Consider the following 14,328-nt stretch of genomic DNA (forward strand, 5'->3'; position numbering starts at 1 on the left):
GCAAACGCACCTTTTCAAACAGTATACATTAATGAAGCAAAGTTCATTACTTACTACTGGAGTGGCAAAGTGTGGAAGCATGGCTTTTCTCTGCTGGGGAATTCTGTAATTCTGATAGAGTAGCATTCCATACTGCCAACAGAAATGCAAATAAACTGTTATTCAAAGGTACACCCTAGGTAAAAAATCTGTAGTGATTCCATAACACCACTTACATCGGAGCAAGATGCTCTCGGTTTATTTTCATGATCTGAAGCTGTCCCAAAGCAATTTGCATTGAGTCATGGTGATTGGCAGGTGGCAATAGAGCAGTAAACATGCACAAAAACTTTATTTAGAAGACAGCACTTTTACAAGCCTGAGCAAAATACACAGCTCATTTCTGGCACTCTCAACTGTCAACATGTAATCCTTACACAATACAAGCTTTTACTCAAGGTACAAATAAAGAGACTAACTCCTCTTCTTTTAACCCTCTAATAATGTGAACTTTAAAAAATCTGCATTAGAAGATACGAGATAATACAAAGATGAAGTCAGTTTTCATAATGATATAAGATAGGAAGCTTTCTAATTCACTATCTGTTTTAATACATTTGAACACTTTTGATATTTTTCCCATCCTTATACAGTGAACAAATTAACAGTCATGTTCCTCCTTAAGCAAGATGAATTTTAGAAACACCAGTAGCTAAGATGGTAGGAAAACACCTACTGAATGCCTTCCCAAGAGGCACAGTGCTGAAGTGTATCAACACTGCTCTTACCAAATGCCCTAAGTGAAGTAGCATACCCAATATTGTAAACAAGGTAATAGCAAATGACTATGGAAACCTAAACCTGTAGGTAAATAAAAAGGAGGGTCATGGCCACAGCCTTGAGGCACAGCCTTAATTTTTCCCTGACTACACACCTTTAATCATCTTTCAGTGCTCCTTAAAAACAAAACCTTTTATTTTCCTACTGTTAAGTGCCTGAGGGTGCCACTTAGATGCCAGCATACAGGAACGTACTGCCATACAGCGCTGTGTTTGCCACAGGTAGCACTGCAAAGAAAGATTTCTCTGAAAGATGCATGTCTGCCTGTCCAGAATGAATAACTAACTCTGTACACTGGGGAGCTTCTTCCTTGCCATTCAGGATCATTAGTGCCTTGACTAGTGAATGCTTATCTGTGTAACTAAAGTCATCATTTCTTTAGAGCATCGACATCTTCAAGGCACAAGTCACTACAATTAGCCAATCCTCTGTATGACCAGTTTCCCCACAATACAAAATTACGTGTAAATCAGAAAAAAAGACAGCTGTGAAGACGCATTTGGAAGTGACTGGAGAATACAATTCTTACCATATTGTTACAGTATATTAAATTTGAGCCAAGACAAGTCAATACACCAAAGATCCAGACGTATCAACTGGAAGTATCAAGGCCAACAGAAGTATCAACTTTGCAGAAATCAAATATGCATTTTGTAACTGACACTGTTTCTTGCATCCTGGCCTATACCTGAAATACCTATGGCCAGTGCACATCCTTTGTAACAACTTAAAAATAGGAATTTATGTACTGCAATTTATAAAGAATCTCTTACAATTAAACGAGGCAATATTTGGAGATCATTCAAAGAGATTTGCACTGGTTCGGAAGATGACCACTCAAGGTAAATGGAGAAAAGGCAGCAGACCTAAAAGTTGTGCTTTCATATCTGCCGCCCTACAAGTCTAACTTGTTTTCCCTGTATTTACACAGTTTTGCATGATAGCCTACCCAAGGAGAGGAACGGGTAATTGTAACAACGATTTGTCACATCTTGTGCCTGGACTAACAAGACCAAGTTTTGAAAGGTGCATGGGTGGGGGATTCAAGATGTTCATGCAACACTGGCAGTCTCTGGAGCTCTTCCTAGTCCGTGCCACACCTGGAGCAGGAAGCGACAAAACCTTGCACTTGTTTTGAGGCACCTGCTCCCCTCAGTGCCCAGGTCACAGTGTGGGAGCACACCTTCAGCAAGGGGTCCTGCAACACTGGTGGGAGGGAGGGCATTTTGCTGGAGAGCTCAGGAGTGGAGCACAGCACAGCGACTGCTGATGCGGCCTGCTGCTTAGGCAGGAAAGGCCACTGCAGTCATTTGGGAGAGACAGACCAAGCAGACGGAGCCCACGCTGGCCTCAAGACACATCCAGACGTAACCTCAAAGCTGCGCCCCCATCCCAGTGGCTTGCTGGCAGTGCTCATGATGACACATCCCATCTTGGGCACAGCCTGGCACACGGCAGTCCCCAGCAGGACACGGTGTCCTAGCAGGGCCACATCCTGGCCTCATCCCTGCCACAGTGCCTGGGGCTGGCCCTGCTCCCTGACATACAGCAAAGGGATTTTTTGGCCGGCCCTTTCCAAGGGTCTGGAATTATGAGTTTACTATAGAGAGAGCCAAAGCTGGCTGAGCTCAAGGTTTTCATTCCTATTTTGGTGGATGTGTATCTAGTACTGGGTACTGCAGTACCAGTTCGTACACGCCTGTATTTTCTTATTATATTTTCTGCGTTAGACTGACACGTAATAGTGGAGAGCAGGATAACTGCATGGAAGAGAAGTGAGATTTTAATGGGTAACACATGAGAGAGCATGTGCCCGTATTTCATTTATTGTATTTTTTTGTATTCCCTTTAATATGAGGGAGGATTAAAAAAGGTATGAAGAAGGAGGTGATAGTAGTTTTCAAAGCAGCATCTTCAGGGATAGACTAAAAAAAGAAAAAAGAAAAAAAAAAGCCTTCTGTATATTTCCCTACAAAGATCAGGAAGTTTGCTGCTTCAAAGAACACAAAATAATCAACTTTCTCCTCAGTTCTTCCTATTCTGATTTTGTTTCAAAAATCTTGTGAAGCATCCTTCCATGTTATCAAGAAATTTCATTCTTTGCTCTTGGATATGAATAACTTTCACCCAGAGACAGCATGGCTTATTTTTGTTATTTGTTTTGAACTTGGTTTTGAAACTTCAGAAAACTGAAAAAAATGCAGATGCTGTCGATAGCACTCTGCTCTAGCTGAGATGGTCTCTTGCCATTACCAAAATGTTTTCTTTATGATACTTGCAAATACCTTGTTAAGCAATTTTGTCAGTTCATTCACATATCATAAATTTGACTCAAAACCTGAAAGTATACTTAATTCACATGTGCAAGGGATTCATCTCAGTGCTGTGCTTGAAAGCTCTGGAGGGACAGATCTATCTGGCGTTTTGCTCTTGTCCCTGTTGTTTTAGAGGCAGATAACGCTTAAGAACATATAGGTATTTTCTGACAAACAAAATGACAACTGCAACTTAACTACAGGTGTAGTTCTATTCATACAAGAAATTTGATACCTTGAGGAGTCGAAAGGCAGTCATCCAGCACGTCCTGCTTTGCTCATCTTCAGCACACAACAACCTCAGTTCCTTTGTTTCATTTCTCACTCTGTTGGGCTATAAAGCATTAGAAGGAATTCAGCTACATTCAGTAGAAAACCAAAACCAATGAAATTTTCCTGTACTGTAAAAGCAGCTACAGTATTCATCTAAGAACTGGTCAGAGAAAGCTCGTATCACCCTGAATTGAAGCTCAAAGGAAGCTGAACATGTTTTGAAAGAAATCACTTTCTCTGATTGATCCAGTAAGATAAACTTCAGTGCCCTAAAATACTCTTGAATGCTTGCAGTTTGTAGGAACAAGGCAGTCAGGCCATTTCAGAACCAGAACCAAGGCATGTACATTTTCTTCTTTAAACTGTGAGAACTTTTATTAGCCCCAGTTGCAAGCTGGAGACCAAAAGCTTCAGTAACTGATCCTAAGCTGCACTGAAGCCTCACAGAATCAGATCTCTCCCTTCCATACCCTCATTTTGTTTTACCATTTTATCATTTTCCCCTAAAGTCATCGCCCTCTCTGGAAAATCTCCTGCAGTTTCAAGTTTTTTCTGCTGTTCATGTTGAGATTTTTACATAGTTCCCCAGCACTGCTGACCATACATGAGTGGCCAATATCTGTAGGGAAGACAATTGCCTTTGTCCAGAACAGCCAAGAAATGCCTACATTGCCATGATGCCGTACTGCAGAGAGAATGACTGGACTTCCCACTGAGTGCTTTCTCAGATGTCTGCTTCCATCAGTTCAAGATCTGTGCTGCAGCCAGTCTCTACTGTGAGACAAACCCATATTGTCTAGCTCTGAAGCAGCTGCTAGGAAGGTGGCTACTTCATTTCTTCATAACACCAGCTCATGGCCTTATTTGCTTGTCAGAAAGAGAGATGGAGATTTGAAGTAATTATTTATTTATTTATTTATTTTTTTACTGGCACATCAGTGATAGTACGTAAAAGGAACAGCTATGGATGCAATCTAATCAGGAAAAAGATAGCTTACTCTGCCACACCTTACTCTTCTTCCTCTATGGGCATAAGCTGTGTGAGTATATGCGCATACTAGGGAAAGAGTACCTGTAAGGGAGGCAGTACTGATAATAAGCCTAATGCTAAAATTCCAGACTTCTACCTGATCTGATTGTTCTTGCAAAAAAATACAATCCTATCCATCAGCACAATGGTTCTTTAAATCCTCAAAGACAACTGCTTATTCTTATTTCCATTTTCCATGACAATCCTCTATTTTAAAGAAGAAGACTGCAAACCTCTGGCCTATAGTAATGGTACAATTACACCCGATCAGATCTTGATCCTTGTTGCTATATAGTTTTGGTGCTCACTGGCCACAGAAACTTTGCTGTTCAGTCAGAGTACTAGGAAAAAAAGATTTCATCTGTGAGGTGAACCAAGGCCATCTGACAGGCACACCATGCTTCTGCTCTGAGCTGATCCTGCTCAGAAACTTCCCAATCCAAAGAAGCACCAGACAATGTGCTAAAAGTGTCACATAAAATGATGGCAAGATTCACAGGACATGCCTGCCAAATGAAAGACTTTAAAGATCAGGTCTTCCTGACAGAAATACTTGCAGAGTTTTACACACAAATCCCATTGAGCTGGGCTGGGTCTGAGCTACCAACACCATCCTGCACTCTGGAAGAACTTCACAAGAAGATTTACCTTTATACAAAATCCATACTCTGCAGGTGCATTGTACAACTTCTTGCCTGCTATCAACGAGAAGATATTGCTGTCTTCTAGGTCAGCCAACAACTGCAAATGTCTTGGCTCCTGCGGAAGTAACGGGATACAGTACGTGTAAGAATAAGCTGCTGGAACACCTTGCTGCAAGCTTTGCAGTCTCTAAAGACCAACATCCAACAGAGGGCAGTGTATGAACGCTCTGCTCCTCTCAGACAGCCTGAAGTGGACATTGCACATTGCCTCTCAAGTATCAGCCTCCTATCCGAAGGCGTTTTATACGGGAAGCTGACAAAATACTTATTCAAACACATTGAATTGGAAATGGCATAACCTATTTCATTGCTTCTGGGAAATATGAAAATTAGATAATGCAAAACGTTGTTTAAAGTATCATTTAAAATAAATTCATGAACAACATGTTTAGAGAGTATGATTTCTCTTGCTAACCTTGTTAAGGTGACTTCAGCAACGACAGTTCTGCTGTCTGGCTAGTATGATTTTATTATATAACAATATTACAAAGCTATTGTCATGCACTGAGAGCCCAGGACTTGTTTTCATTCGATCATGGTTTGCTTATCCTTCCCTATGCAATAAAAAGGGGGAACACTTTGTGCAGGTATTTAAAAGAAAGAAAAAAAAAACACACTGTAAAAGAAGAAAATCCTTTCTCATGCTAGTAATGTGCAACTTCTTTTTTAATCTTACCTTTGAAGTTCCTTTTGTAGAGCAATAAAGTCCTGATCTCCTCAAACACACATACAATTTCTTCCATGATTTCCTACCCAGCTCTTTCACATGCAAGAAACCTTGTATTTCAGGGCAGCTACTGGAGTTTAAAAAGTTCTGTTGGAGAGGAAAATGTAAGTGATGATTGTGTCCTACACATTTATCATAAAATTGGCACTGTATTTGCAGAAAAGAGAAGCAAATGGCAAGTCATTTCACAGACTTTGGCCACGGTTTCACATTATGCTTAAAATGACCTATGTGTTTAAACTGATTTACAACCACAATGGATATTCCTTCTCCTCCCCTCACATCTGTCTGGCTAACTCTTCCTGTCACCTCCCTGGTGTCACAACTAGCAATTTTAGTGACGCAAAGCCAGCTGAGCTACTGTTCAAACTGTCCCCAACCCAAGTAGACTTGTCCTGACAGATAAATGAAGTATACCAAGACATCCAGCCTCTGCTCACTTTTGAGGGGAGGTAATTCAACTGCACAGCCAGGAGCACAGGACAGCAGCCCTTCAGTGGCAGCTGCAGGCAGGTTGGTTTGAATACAGACACGAAACAGGAGCCTTAAATAAGGTGTTTCTCAGGCAGAATTCCTCTATTTATTCCAGTGTACATCTCTCTAGTGCTGTAAAAACAATCAGTTCAAGTTTATGCACTGACATTTTCCTGTTTTCTGTGTGGATACTTACATCTCCAAAAGGCTAACCATTTATCTGTATCCCCATTCTACTTGTATTTGGCCCACAGGGACACAAAGTAAGCTTATTAATTCTTTGAAGAAAACAATGCCTCGCCACAACAATTCTGCCAACTAGTCTAAATTGGAAGCATTGGCCAAAATCTGCAACTTTATCCAGAAGTTTTAGAATGGGAACAGCCTACTGCAGGATTTCCCACACCAAAGTCCTGTACAGTACACATGCACCTGCCCCAGGACAAGACGTAAGACAGACAAAAGAGTATTTAACTCAAACGGAAACTTGGAGCAGTAAAATAAATGTCAGCAATTAGACTACGCTTCCAGATCCAGAAGTATGTAAGTTAAGTTCTTGACATAATTAGAGAGATCACATATGGAATCATTTGATTTGCAATACGTCAAAGGAAGGAAGTAATAACTATGGTTAGCCAGCTGATGGATTGTTCCCTTGCTGCAGTGGGCTAGATTTTTAAATGACAGAGGGCTTAGTAAATAGGTTAAATACCAAAATCTTAATAAATTCAAATAACAGGAAGAAAAATCCATAAGCGTAGTTGGCCTATATGCCTCTGAAATTTTTGGAAATTGTATTACTTGGTGGACAATGCTAAAATAAAACAAAACCAAAAAACAATGCACTTTCTCAGAGTTCTTAGCTGCATTAAAACGTAACTGTTTTCCATTCTTCCCCCAACATCTTACCTAACGGTTCGGAAGAGAATAGTCACTTTTCCTGCTATTTGTACTACAAACCTACTTCTTAACTGTGAAAGGAAGAGACAAAGGGAGAAAATATTCTCTCCAGAGAGACAGATAAACTATACTCCAGCTAGTTGAACCAACAGTAAACTAAGATGCATGCTTTTTGCATATCTGAGCAAGACTGACACTAGGGAAAACAGACACCACCATCATTAATGCTGTTGTTAAGACTAGAAGTAATAGCTTTTAATGCAGTACATATTTGACATGATGTTTAATGTCCTTTCCTATTTCCTGTGTAATTAAAAAACCAGTGCACTCACTCCATGTCTGAGGTAGCCTCAGATGCAACATGCTTAATGATGACTAGACTGCAGGAAGTTTACCTTCAACAAATTACAACTGTCACTGAAATTATGACAAAATAGTTGTATGGTTTTTAAAAAGAAAAGGGTACTTAATATAAATGCGTTAAGTAAGATTGATATTTACAGTTATACAGTAAACGAAAGAGAATGTATCCATCCTCTTTGCCCAGCTCTCTCGCACTGTTAACCTCCATGAGTCACGCTTTTTCAGGACAGTACCTAACTGAACCTTCCCAGAAGCAAACTCTTATATTTCACAATGCTGTATGGTTTTCCTTTCACTACTGACTAACTTGCACTATGTTCCACATTTTTTCCTCTTCAGAAACGTCTTACTCTTTTATGGAGTCACACTTCTTGTGTAACAAGCAAACTTGAATCTCCACTTATACTGCTGGACAAAGGGTCCAAGGGACCTCTAGTCCTACCAGGCTGTGGAAATGTCTGTTCGTACCACTTTGGGTTCCTGATTACCACCAGATTTTAGATAAAGCAATGGAAAGAGTGCTTGCCCATTCCAAGTGCTTTCTCTCTGTCTGGCCCACTTCCCTGCAGATCATCCAGACCGAGTAAGTAGGCCATGAAGTACTTGCGTGGCAGTATGAGGGAGAGGTTCCTGCTCTATAAGTATTTAACGTGCCATGAAAAGCAGGGTCCCAATTAGGGAAGTACGAGTGCAAAGTTGACCAAGGGCATTTAACTTCGTTGCATGTGACTTTCATTTTTAATTCCAGGAACTGGTTCGATTTTTGTTTCCCAAACGAAAGCGCACGCAAACAGTTTAAACTCTTTTTGGTGAACCTGGAGCCAGTGTTTAATAGATTCTGAAGTGGTTACAGGTCAAAATGAATGCATTAGTTCAAAAGACAGTAGAAACTTGTTTTACTTAAAGAGATAGTCAATGAGTATTTGCAAATATGCAGAATGATAGAAATCAGGCTAAAATCTGTTATTTGTATTTGTACTTTCTTTTTATGTTTGTGCTTTCTGCTTTATGATTTTCCTGCGTTATTCATAGTACTGTCTTCCAGGTATCACTCTATTATACTCTTAATACAGCCCTTAACAATGTGTTTTAATTTGGCCTCCACACATCTGTGAGCTGAGCAAATGACTAAGGTGAAAAAGATTTAGATGATGGGTTTTAGATTGGCATGCTTAAATTTAAGGTTTAAGTGGATGAGACACTGGCCAGGGAGGCAACCCTGCAGCACCATCCTTAGAGGTCAGCCGACTGCACCACAGCTCCTTCATGAGCAAGCATGGAACTGTGCAGTAGCATCAAAACGTCAGTATTAACTCAGGGACGTGCCACTGCCACACAGATTACACAACTCTACCAACATACATACATAAGGTACACACACCTGCAATTTAACCCGGGGAGCTTCAAGCATTTACTCAGGAAACAAATGATACATCTAGATTTCTGTAACTACCTGCACTTACTTCATTTACTTCAAAAAAATACCTGGCATGTCAGACTTGTGTCTGAAGTACAAACTAGGACCTCTACCTGAACTAATGAAAGAAATCAGCAAGGGAATGGCAGCCACTAGCACAAAAACACTAGAGAAGGTGAGAAAGAAAGTTCTTTTGTGTCTTTAAGTGGACAGGACAGCATTACACAGAGGTGGCTGCCACTGGCTTCCTGTAGAGTGGTTACCTGAAAAAGCTGGATAATAATGGAACAAATACTTATGAATATAGCTATGAACACTTCCTGTTTGTAACTTACACCTCAGTGCCCCTGGGTTAGACCTCTGTCAGATATTTTCATCGTTAGTAACATATGCTAACTAACTACGCTGGTCTTTCTCCAATCAGCTATTTCCAGACCACTGAATTCTCCCTTCCTTCCCCTCAACCTCCCCCCTCTGGTTCCAAAACCTTGTGCATATAGATAACTTACAGTACCTGCAAAAGTTGTGACTGGGGAATACTGCCATTTGTTTGCTGGCACCAGGCAACCATTTGCTCAGGAAAGAAATTCTAGAGACAAAAAGAAAAGACAAGTTGAAGTCATGCTATATATTGAACACTTTTATATAGAATCAGTGGAATTTTCTTCCAGTCAATTTTGTGAAATTATCATTCTTAAATCAATTTGGAGATCCCCTTTTAAAGAAAATAATGCTAGAGCTTTCAGGTGAAATTCTTCCTTTCCTTCTGCTCAACAAAAGCCATAAACCACGAGGCAGAATTTGGATTTTTAAGTATCAGGTACACAGTATTTCATAAGTGCATTTTCTCAATGCTTCCTCTTCTCCTAAGGGCTTTTTTTTGATCTCTAACAGCCTTTACTTTCCAGGGAAGGAAAAGAAGAATGATCCTGCAGGTTGGGCGCTCAATGACTCCTTGCTTATTGCACATTCTGCCACCAAATTTCTTGGTTTCCCTCCCCCTCCAGGAAGGCTGTTTGGTGAACAAACTCTTGGTAACGCCACTTGCCATGTGGAAGATGCAGAGCAGGAGAAATAATGAGGTTTCTGTACATCACAGAGGGGTAAACAGGATGAAAAAGCATTAAAAGGAATCCCAGGTGGGGATGCCGCAGGATCTCCAGCAATCACTTTTACCTTTGATTGTACTCTCCTTTTATCCAAAATACAGTTCTTCAGTGCTGCATCTGCCTGAACCTCAAACCTGCTCAGTTCCATCGGAACGCTCCCCATGAATTGCCATTCATGGCCTTTAATTATGAGAAAGAGCTCATGTGTGACTGTTGATGCTTTCACTTGGTTGTTCAACAGTCATTTATACTCAGGACTTCAAACCCTTCAATCTGTCCTTTGCAAAATCTACTCCTGTATGTTGTTATTTCAGGGCAACATAACAGAGCCTGGTATTTTTTCTTGTAATGATCAGTCAGCTACATGTTATAGGAAATGAAATACTAAAAACTTTAAAAGGACATGTGCAATAATTACGCCAGAACACTCTGTGTTGCATTCCCTGCTTCAGATGCTAGATTTGAATAATCTCAAAGCAGACATCTACCTCCTTCTCTCCCATCCTGCCATCACAGAAGAAAATACTGCCTAACACAGAAACAAGGTGCTTCTGAAGAGCTTTTATATTTCAGGCGCTCTATACAGTATCTCATTCATGCTGAATCTTTACATCGCGAAGGTCAGACAGCTGTCTGCTAAACAGATGACTTGACTTCAGTTTTTTTTCCTCCAGTTCTCCTTTTCATTTACCATGTTTAAAAACGCCTATGTAATTCAATATACTGAATTTACTATAGACAACAATTACATTAAATCATTCCTGAGGCATTTAAACATTATCTGAAGCATAAAGACATGCAGAAATGCCTGGCATAAAATAATGACTGACTGTAACAAGATGAATCACAACAAAAATTATTATAGATTAGAACACTCACCACTCTTCGGGCAATATACATTTCAGTCTTTAAGACATAAAGAGAAGGGCTGAAGAGGAATCACCCTTCTGCCAGGTAGGTTGCACAATGAATTATGAAAGCTAACATTTACAAGCTTCTTTGAGTAGAAACAGTGCCATATGGCAATAACTACTGCAAAAGATAGGAAGCATTTGCATTCTTAAACCCAAAGAATGATTTATTCCCTGACTGCAAGAGCCTGGGACTGAATGCTAAGCATTCTGGGTTTTACTCCCATACTCAGTTATCAATTGAAGTATACCACATTAAACTGATGTGCTAGATGTTATGATACCAAAAATTCTGTAAAGCTGTCAGATGTTCATAGGTTATCACATGGGAAGCTCAAGAGAAGTGCACAATTACAAGCACTCTGTGTACACAAATGTTTCAAGCAGTAAGGCAAGGCATAGGTTCTGAAACAAGCACTAGCAGATGACAAACGTGCTGGGAAGAACACATGCAAGGATGCAGGCTCTGTGCCTTAGTGTCCATGAGGAAAGGAATTAATTTCTCATCTGTGCCAATATCAGCAATGAGTTTTCATGTAACCTCAGGTATCTTTTTCATTCCGGCACCAGAAATGCCAGAGTGACCCAAAATCTGTTCTAACCTAGTTCACTGGATTGTCGCCCCTTCTACTGTCTCGATGGGTTGCACCAACTGACATAGGTTTACATCACTAACTAGCCTGTTCCCACTTAATTGTTTGGATGAAATCTGAAAAATAATCCCCAAATAAGCAACTACACTGGAACCACTACAACATTCTAACCAGTGTTAAGTACAGTTATGATATATAGTACCACTTTTCAAACATGGATAGACATGAGAGGGTGAGTTACTATGATCAGTAAAGAAGACAGAACACACTAGTAAAGCACAGCCATAAGGAAGACAATGTTCAACATGCATAATGACAAACTGGAAATTCCTTGTATGTAACAAGTGCTTCAGGGGTTACACAGAGGCGTTTCCTTTAGTACTACCCCAAGAAATTAAAAGGTTTGGATACTGTATACTATTTGATCAATTTGCATCAAATCAAGTAGCTTTGAAGATAATGAGAAAATTGCACTTCTGCTTGGTTACTTGAAGCAATAAAGATTTGTCTGTATTGGTCACTCTCCAACACAGCAATGGCCATTTTGAAACAACTATATTTGGTAACTCGAAAACACTTGAGGTTTTTAGGCTGGGAACAGAGTCCAAAGAATTTAAACATTGGTTAAAAATTCTTTGGAAAGAATTCTGTTTGTTTTTGTTTTTCTTTATAGATCTTTTAAGACCTAACAGTGCCCAGCACTGTTACTGCAATCCATCCCTCTCTGTGGTGTAAACAGCTAAGTAATAAGACTCACCATGGGATTTTTGAAAAATTCGTATTTTGCGTAATTCTTCCTGAACAAAAATTTACTTTCACTTCCCATTGTGGACTCGACTTGAACTATGAGCTCATGATCTTCCAAGCACCTCTCTGTGGAGAAAGAACATAATGTTAACACATGGTCAACCAGCAGAAGAAGCAAGACCAGCTTCCAAAGAGTACGAGTAAAACAATTCAGTGCAATTCCGCTACCTTTTATGAAGTTAACAAAACATTTTATAGCTTTCAAAACATACTGTCATAAGGTGTTTAAAAGAACTAGAGCTTAAGCATTACAAAGTTTAATGTTACATGGCAGTGTTCATTAAAGTTCTCCTGCATCAGGGCTATGTATGTATGGACTTCTGAGGAAGGGAAGAACAAGATTTTTTGCGCGCCTCACTGCCGGGCAGTAGCTTAAATCATATGCGCTAATCTCTTCCTCGGTATTTGCTGTATCTTGTGGAACTGGAAAGATTTTAGGGGACAAGAAGTTGTGGAAAGGCCACTGTTAGGTCTTGAGCTAGCATGGAAATACAGTGTCCTATTTGACCACACTCTATAAAAATAGTTCATTTCAAGGTGAACTTCAGGCCTTTATTGTAGAAGCTAGACAATGGGGTTTATTATGAAAGAGGTCACAGGATCTACTTTACAGGAATACTGACAGAGACAAATGTTTTGTACACATGACAGGGCAATTTTCTGCTCTAGATTTGGTTACAAGGTAACTCCCCATAACCACTACTTCTTTGGTCAAAAGAATGACACATCAAAGCATGAACAGATAGCTTAACAAATCCAATTCACTGAAGGCAGTTACTCAAAAGAAGGCAACTAGCCTAAGTGTACACTGCTTAATGAAATCATTAGCTTGGCAAATCTTCAAAAGTTTCTAAGAAAATATGTAGGTATTTTTCAGAAGTCTAATAGTCAGAACTTTCATCTCATTTATAATAGGGAATTAAAAATGAGGTCAAACAAAAAATAACTTTCACAAAGCCCTATCCAAACCCCATGCAACTTGCTGGCCAAAGAAGTTCGGATAGTCCCTGCCCTGCTTCCCATTCCTGAGGAATCCTTGCATTTGCATGATATGAAATGCCAGGCTGCCACCCAGGTTATCTTGGGGTATTTTCTGGATACAGAGCAAGCAGAAATTGGCATCTCCAAAAGCAGCAAGTTCTCGAAAGTCACCTGAATTATTCAACTAGGCAAACTGACATAAGTTCTTTGAAAATTTAACCTCTCTCTGAATGATCCCATGTCTTTTAAATCTGTGTTTAGACTGTCAGTCATCACAAGCTTATTGATGACTTCAGAATTTACCATGTTTTGCAATGTCCAGCCTTGCTACAGATTGTGTTTCGAGGGGTTAACACTGAAGATATTCTGTATGTGGTGGCTCTTCCATAAAGAGCTGTTGCTTAATGCACTAGCTGCAACTCTACTTCAAGGGTTAGTTCTTTGACTACTGTACACTGGAATATTACTTCTGATATCAGTTAATTAAGGACATTTTGCACCACCTGAGCCTCCATCACCTAAACCTCCGCGTTATCTAGAGGCTTCACAGGTAAATTTCAGGTATCATTGCTGATCTACTGCTATTGTCGTGGTTTTAGGCAACTGCTTAACTCAAATCTCCTCTTTCCACACCATGAGGAAGATGGGGTGATTTTGAGGGTGGAGGGCCCTTCTCTTTTTTGTATCACCCTTGCCCCAGGGAACATTTAATTATATTGATAGGAATCTTCATCACAGTATAAACCCTGGAAGACCACATTCTGCTGCTAGCTGCTGCTGCTATCTCACCAAACAGAGATCTTCACTTTCCTAACACACTGAAGATGATTCCCGTGGAGGCAGGGACAAACCATGTCTTGTTCATTCTGTCTTGAGGAACTGCAGTATAGACAACCATTTGTTTT

The 14,328-nt window shown here is 40.0% G+C and overlaps 1 protein-coding gene across 3 annotated transcripts in view; it reads right to left on the reverse strand.

Annotated features, from left to right (window-relative positions):
• The window catches only part of GRB10 (growth factor receptor bound protein 10), a 148,474-nt gene that overhangs the window by 8,262 nt on the left and 125,884 nt on the right, over positions 1 to 14,328 (reverse strand). For all 3 annotated transcript variants that reach the window (XM_032181714.1, XM_032181715.1, XM_032181716.1), the window contains exons 7-12: positions 12,393 to 12,508; positions 9,537 to 9,611; positions 5,818 to 5,955; positions 5,086 to 5,196; positions 3,370 to 3,468; positions 55 to 132 (exon numbers count right to left, since the gene is read on the reverse strand). In XM_032181714.1, coding sequence (XP_032037605.1) covers positions 55 to 132; positions 3,370 to 3,468; positions 5,086 to 5,196; positions 5,818 to 5,955; positions 9,537 to 9,611; positions 12,393 to 12,508 — 617 coding nt within the window. The remainder of the gene's footprint in view (positions 1 to 54; positions 133 to 3,369; positions 3,469 to 5,085; positions 5,197 to 5,817; positions 5,956 to 9,536; positions 9,612 to 12,392; positions 12,509 to 14,328) is intronic.

Source organism: Aythya fuligula, chromosome 2 (genome assembly GCF_009819795.1).
Source record: "Aythya fuligula isolate bAytFul2 chromosome 2, bAytFul2.pri, whole genome shotgun sequence".
NCBI lineage: Eukaryota > Metazoa > Chordata > Aves > Anseriformes > Anatidae > Aythya > Aythya fuligula.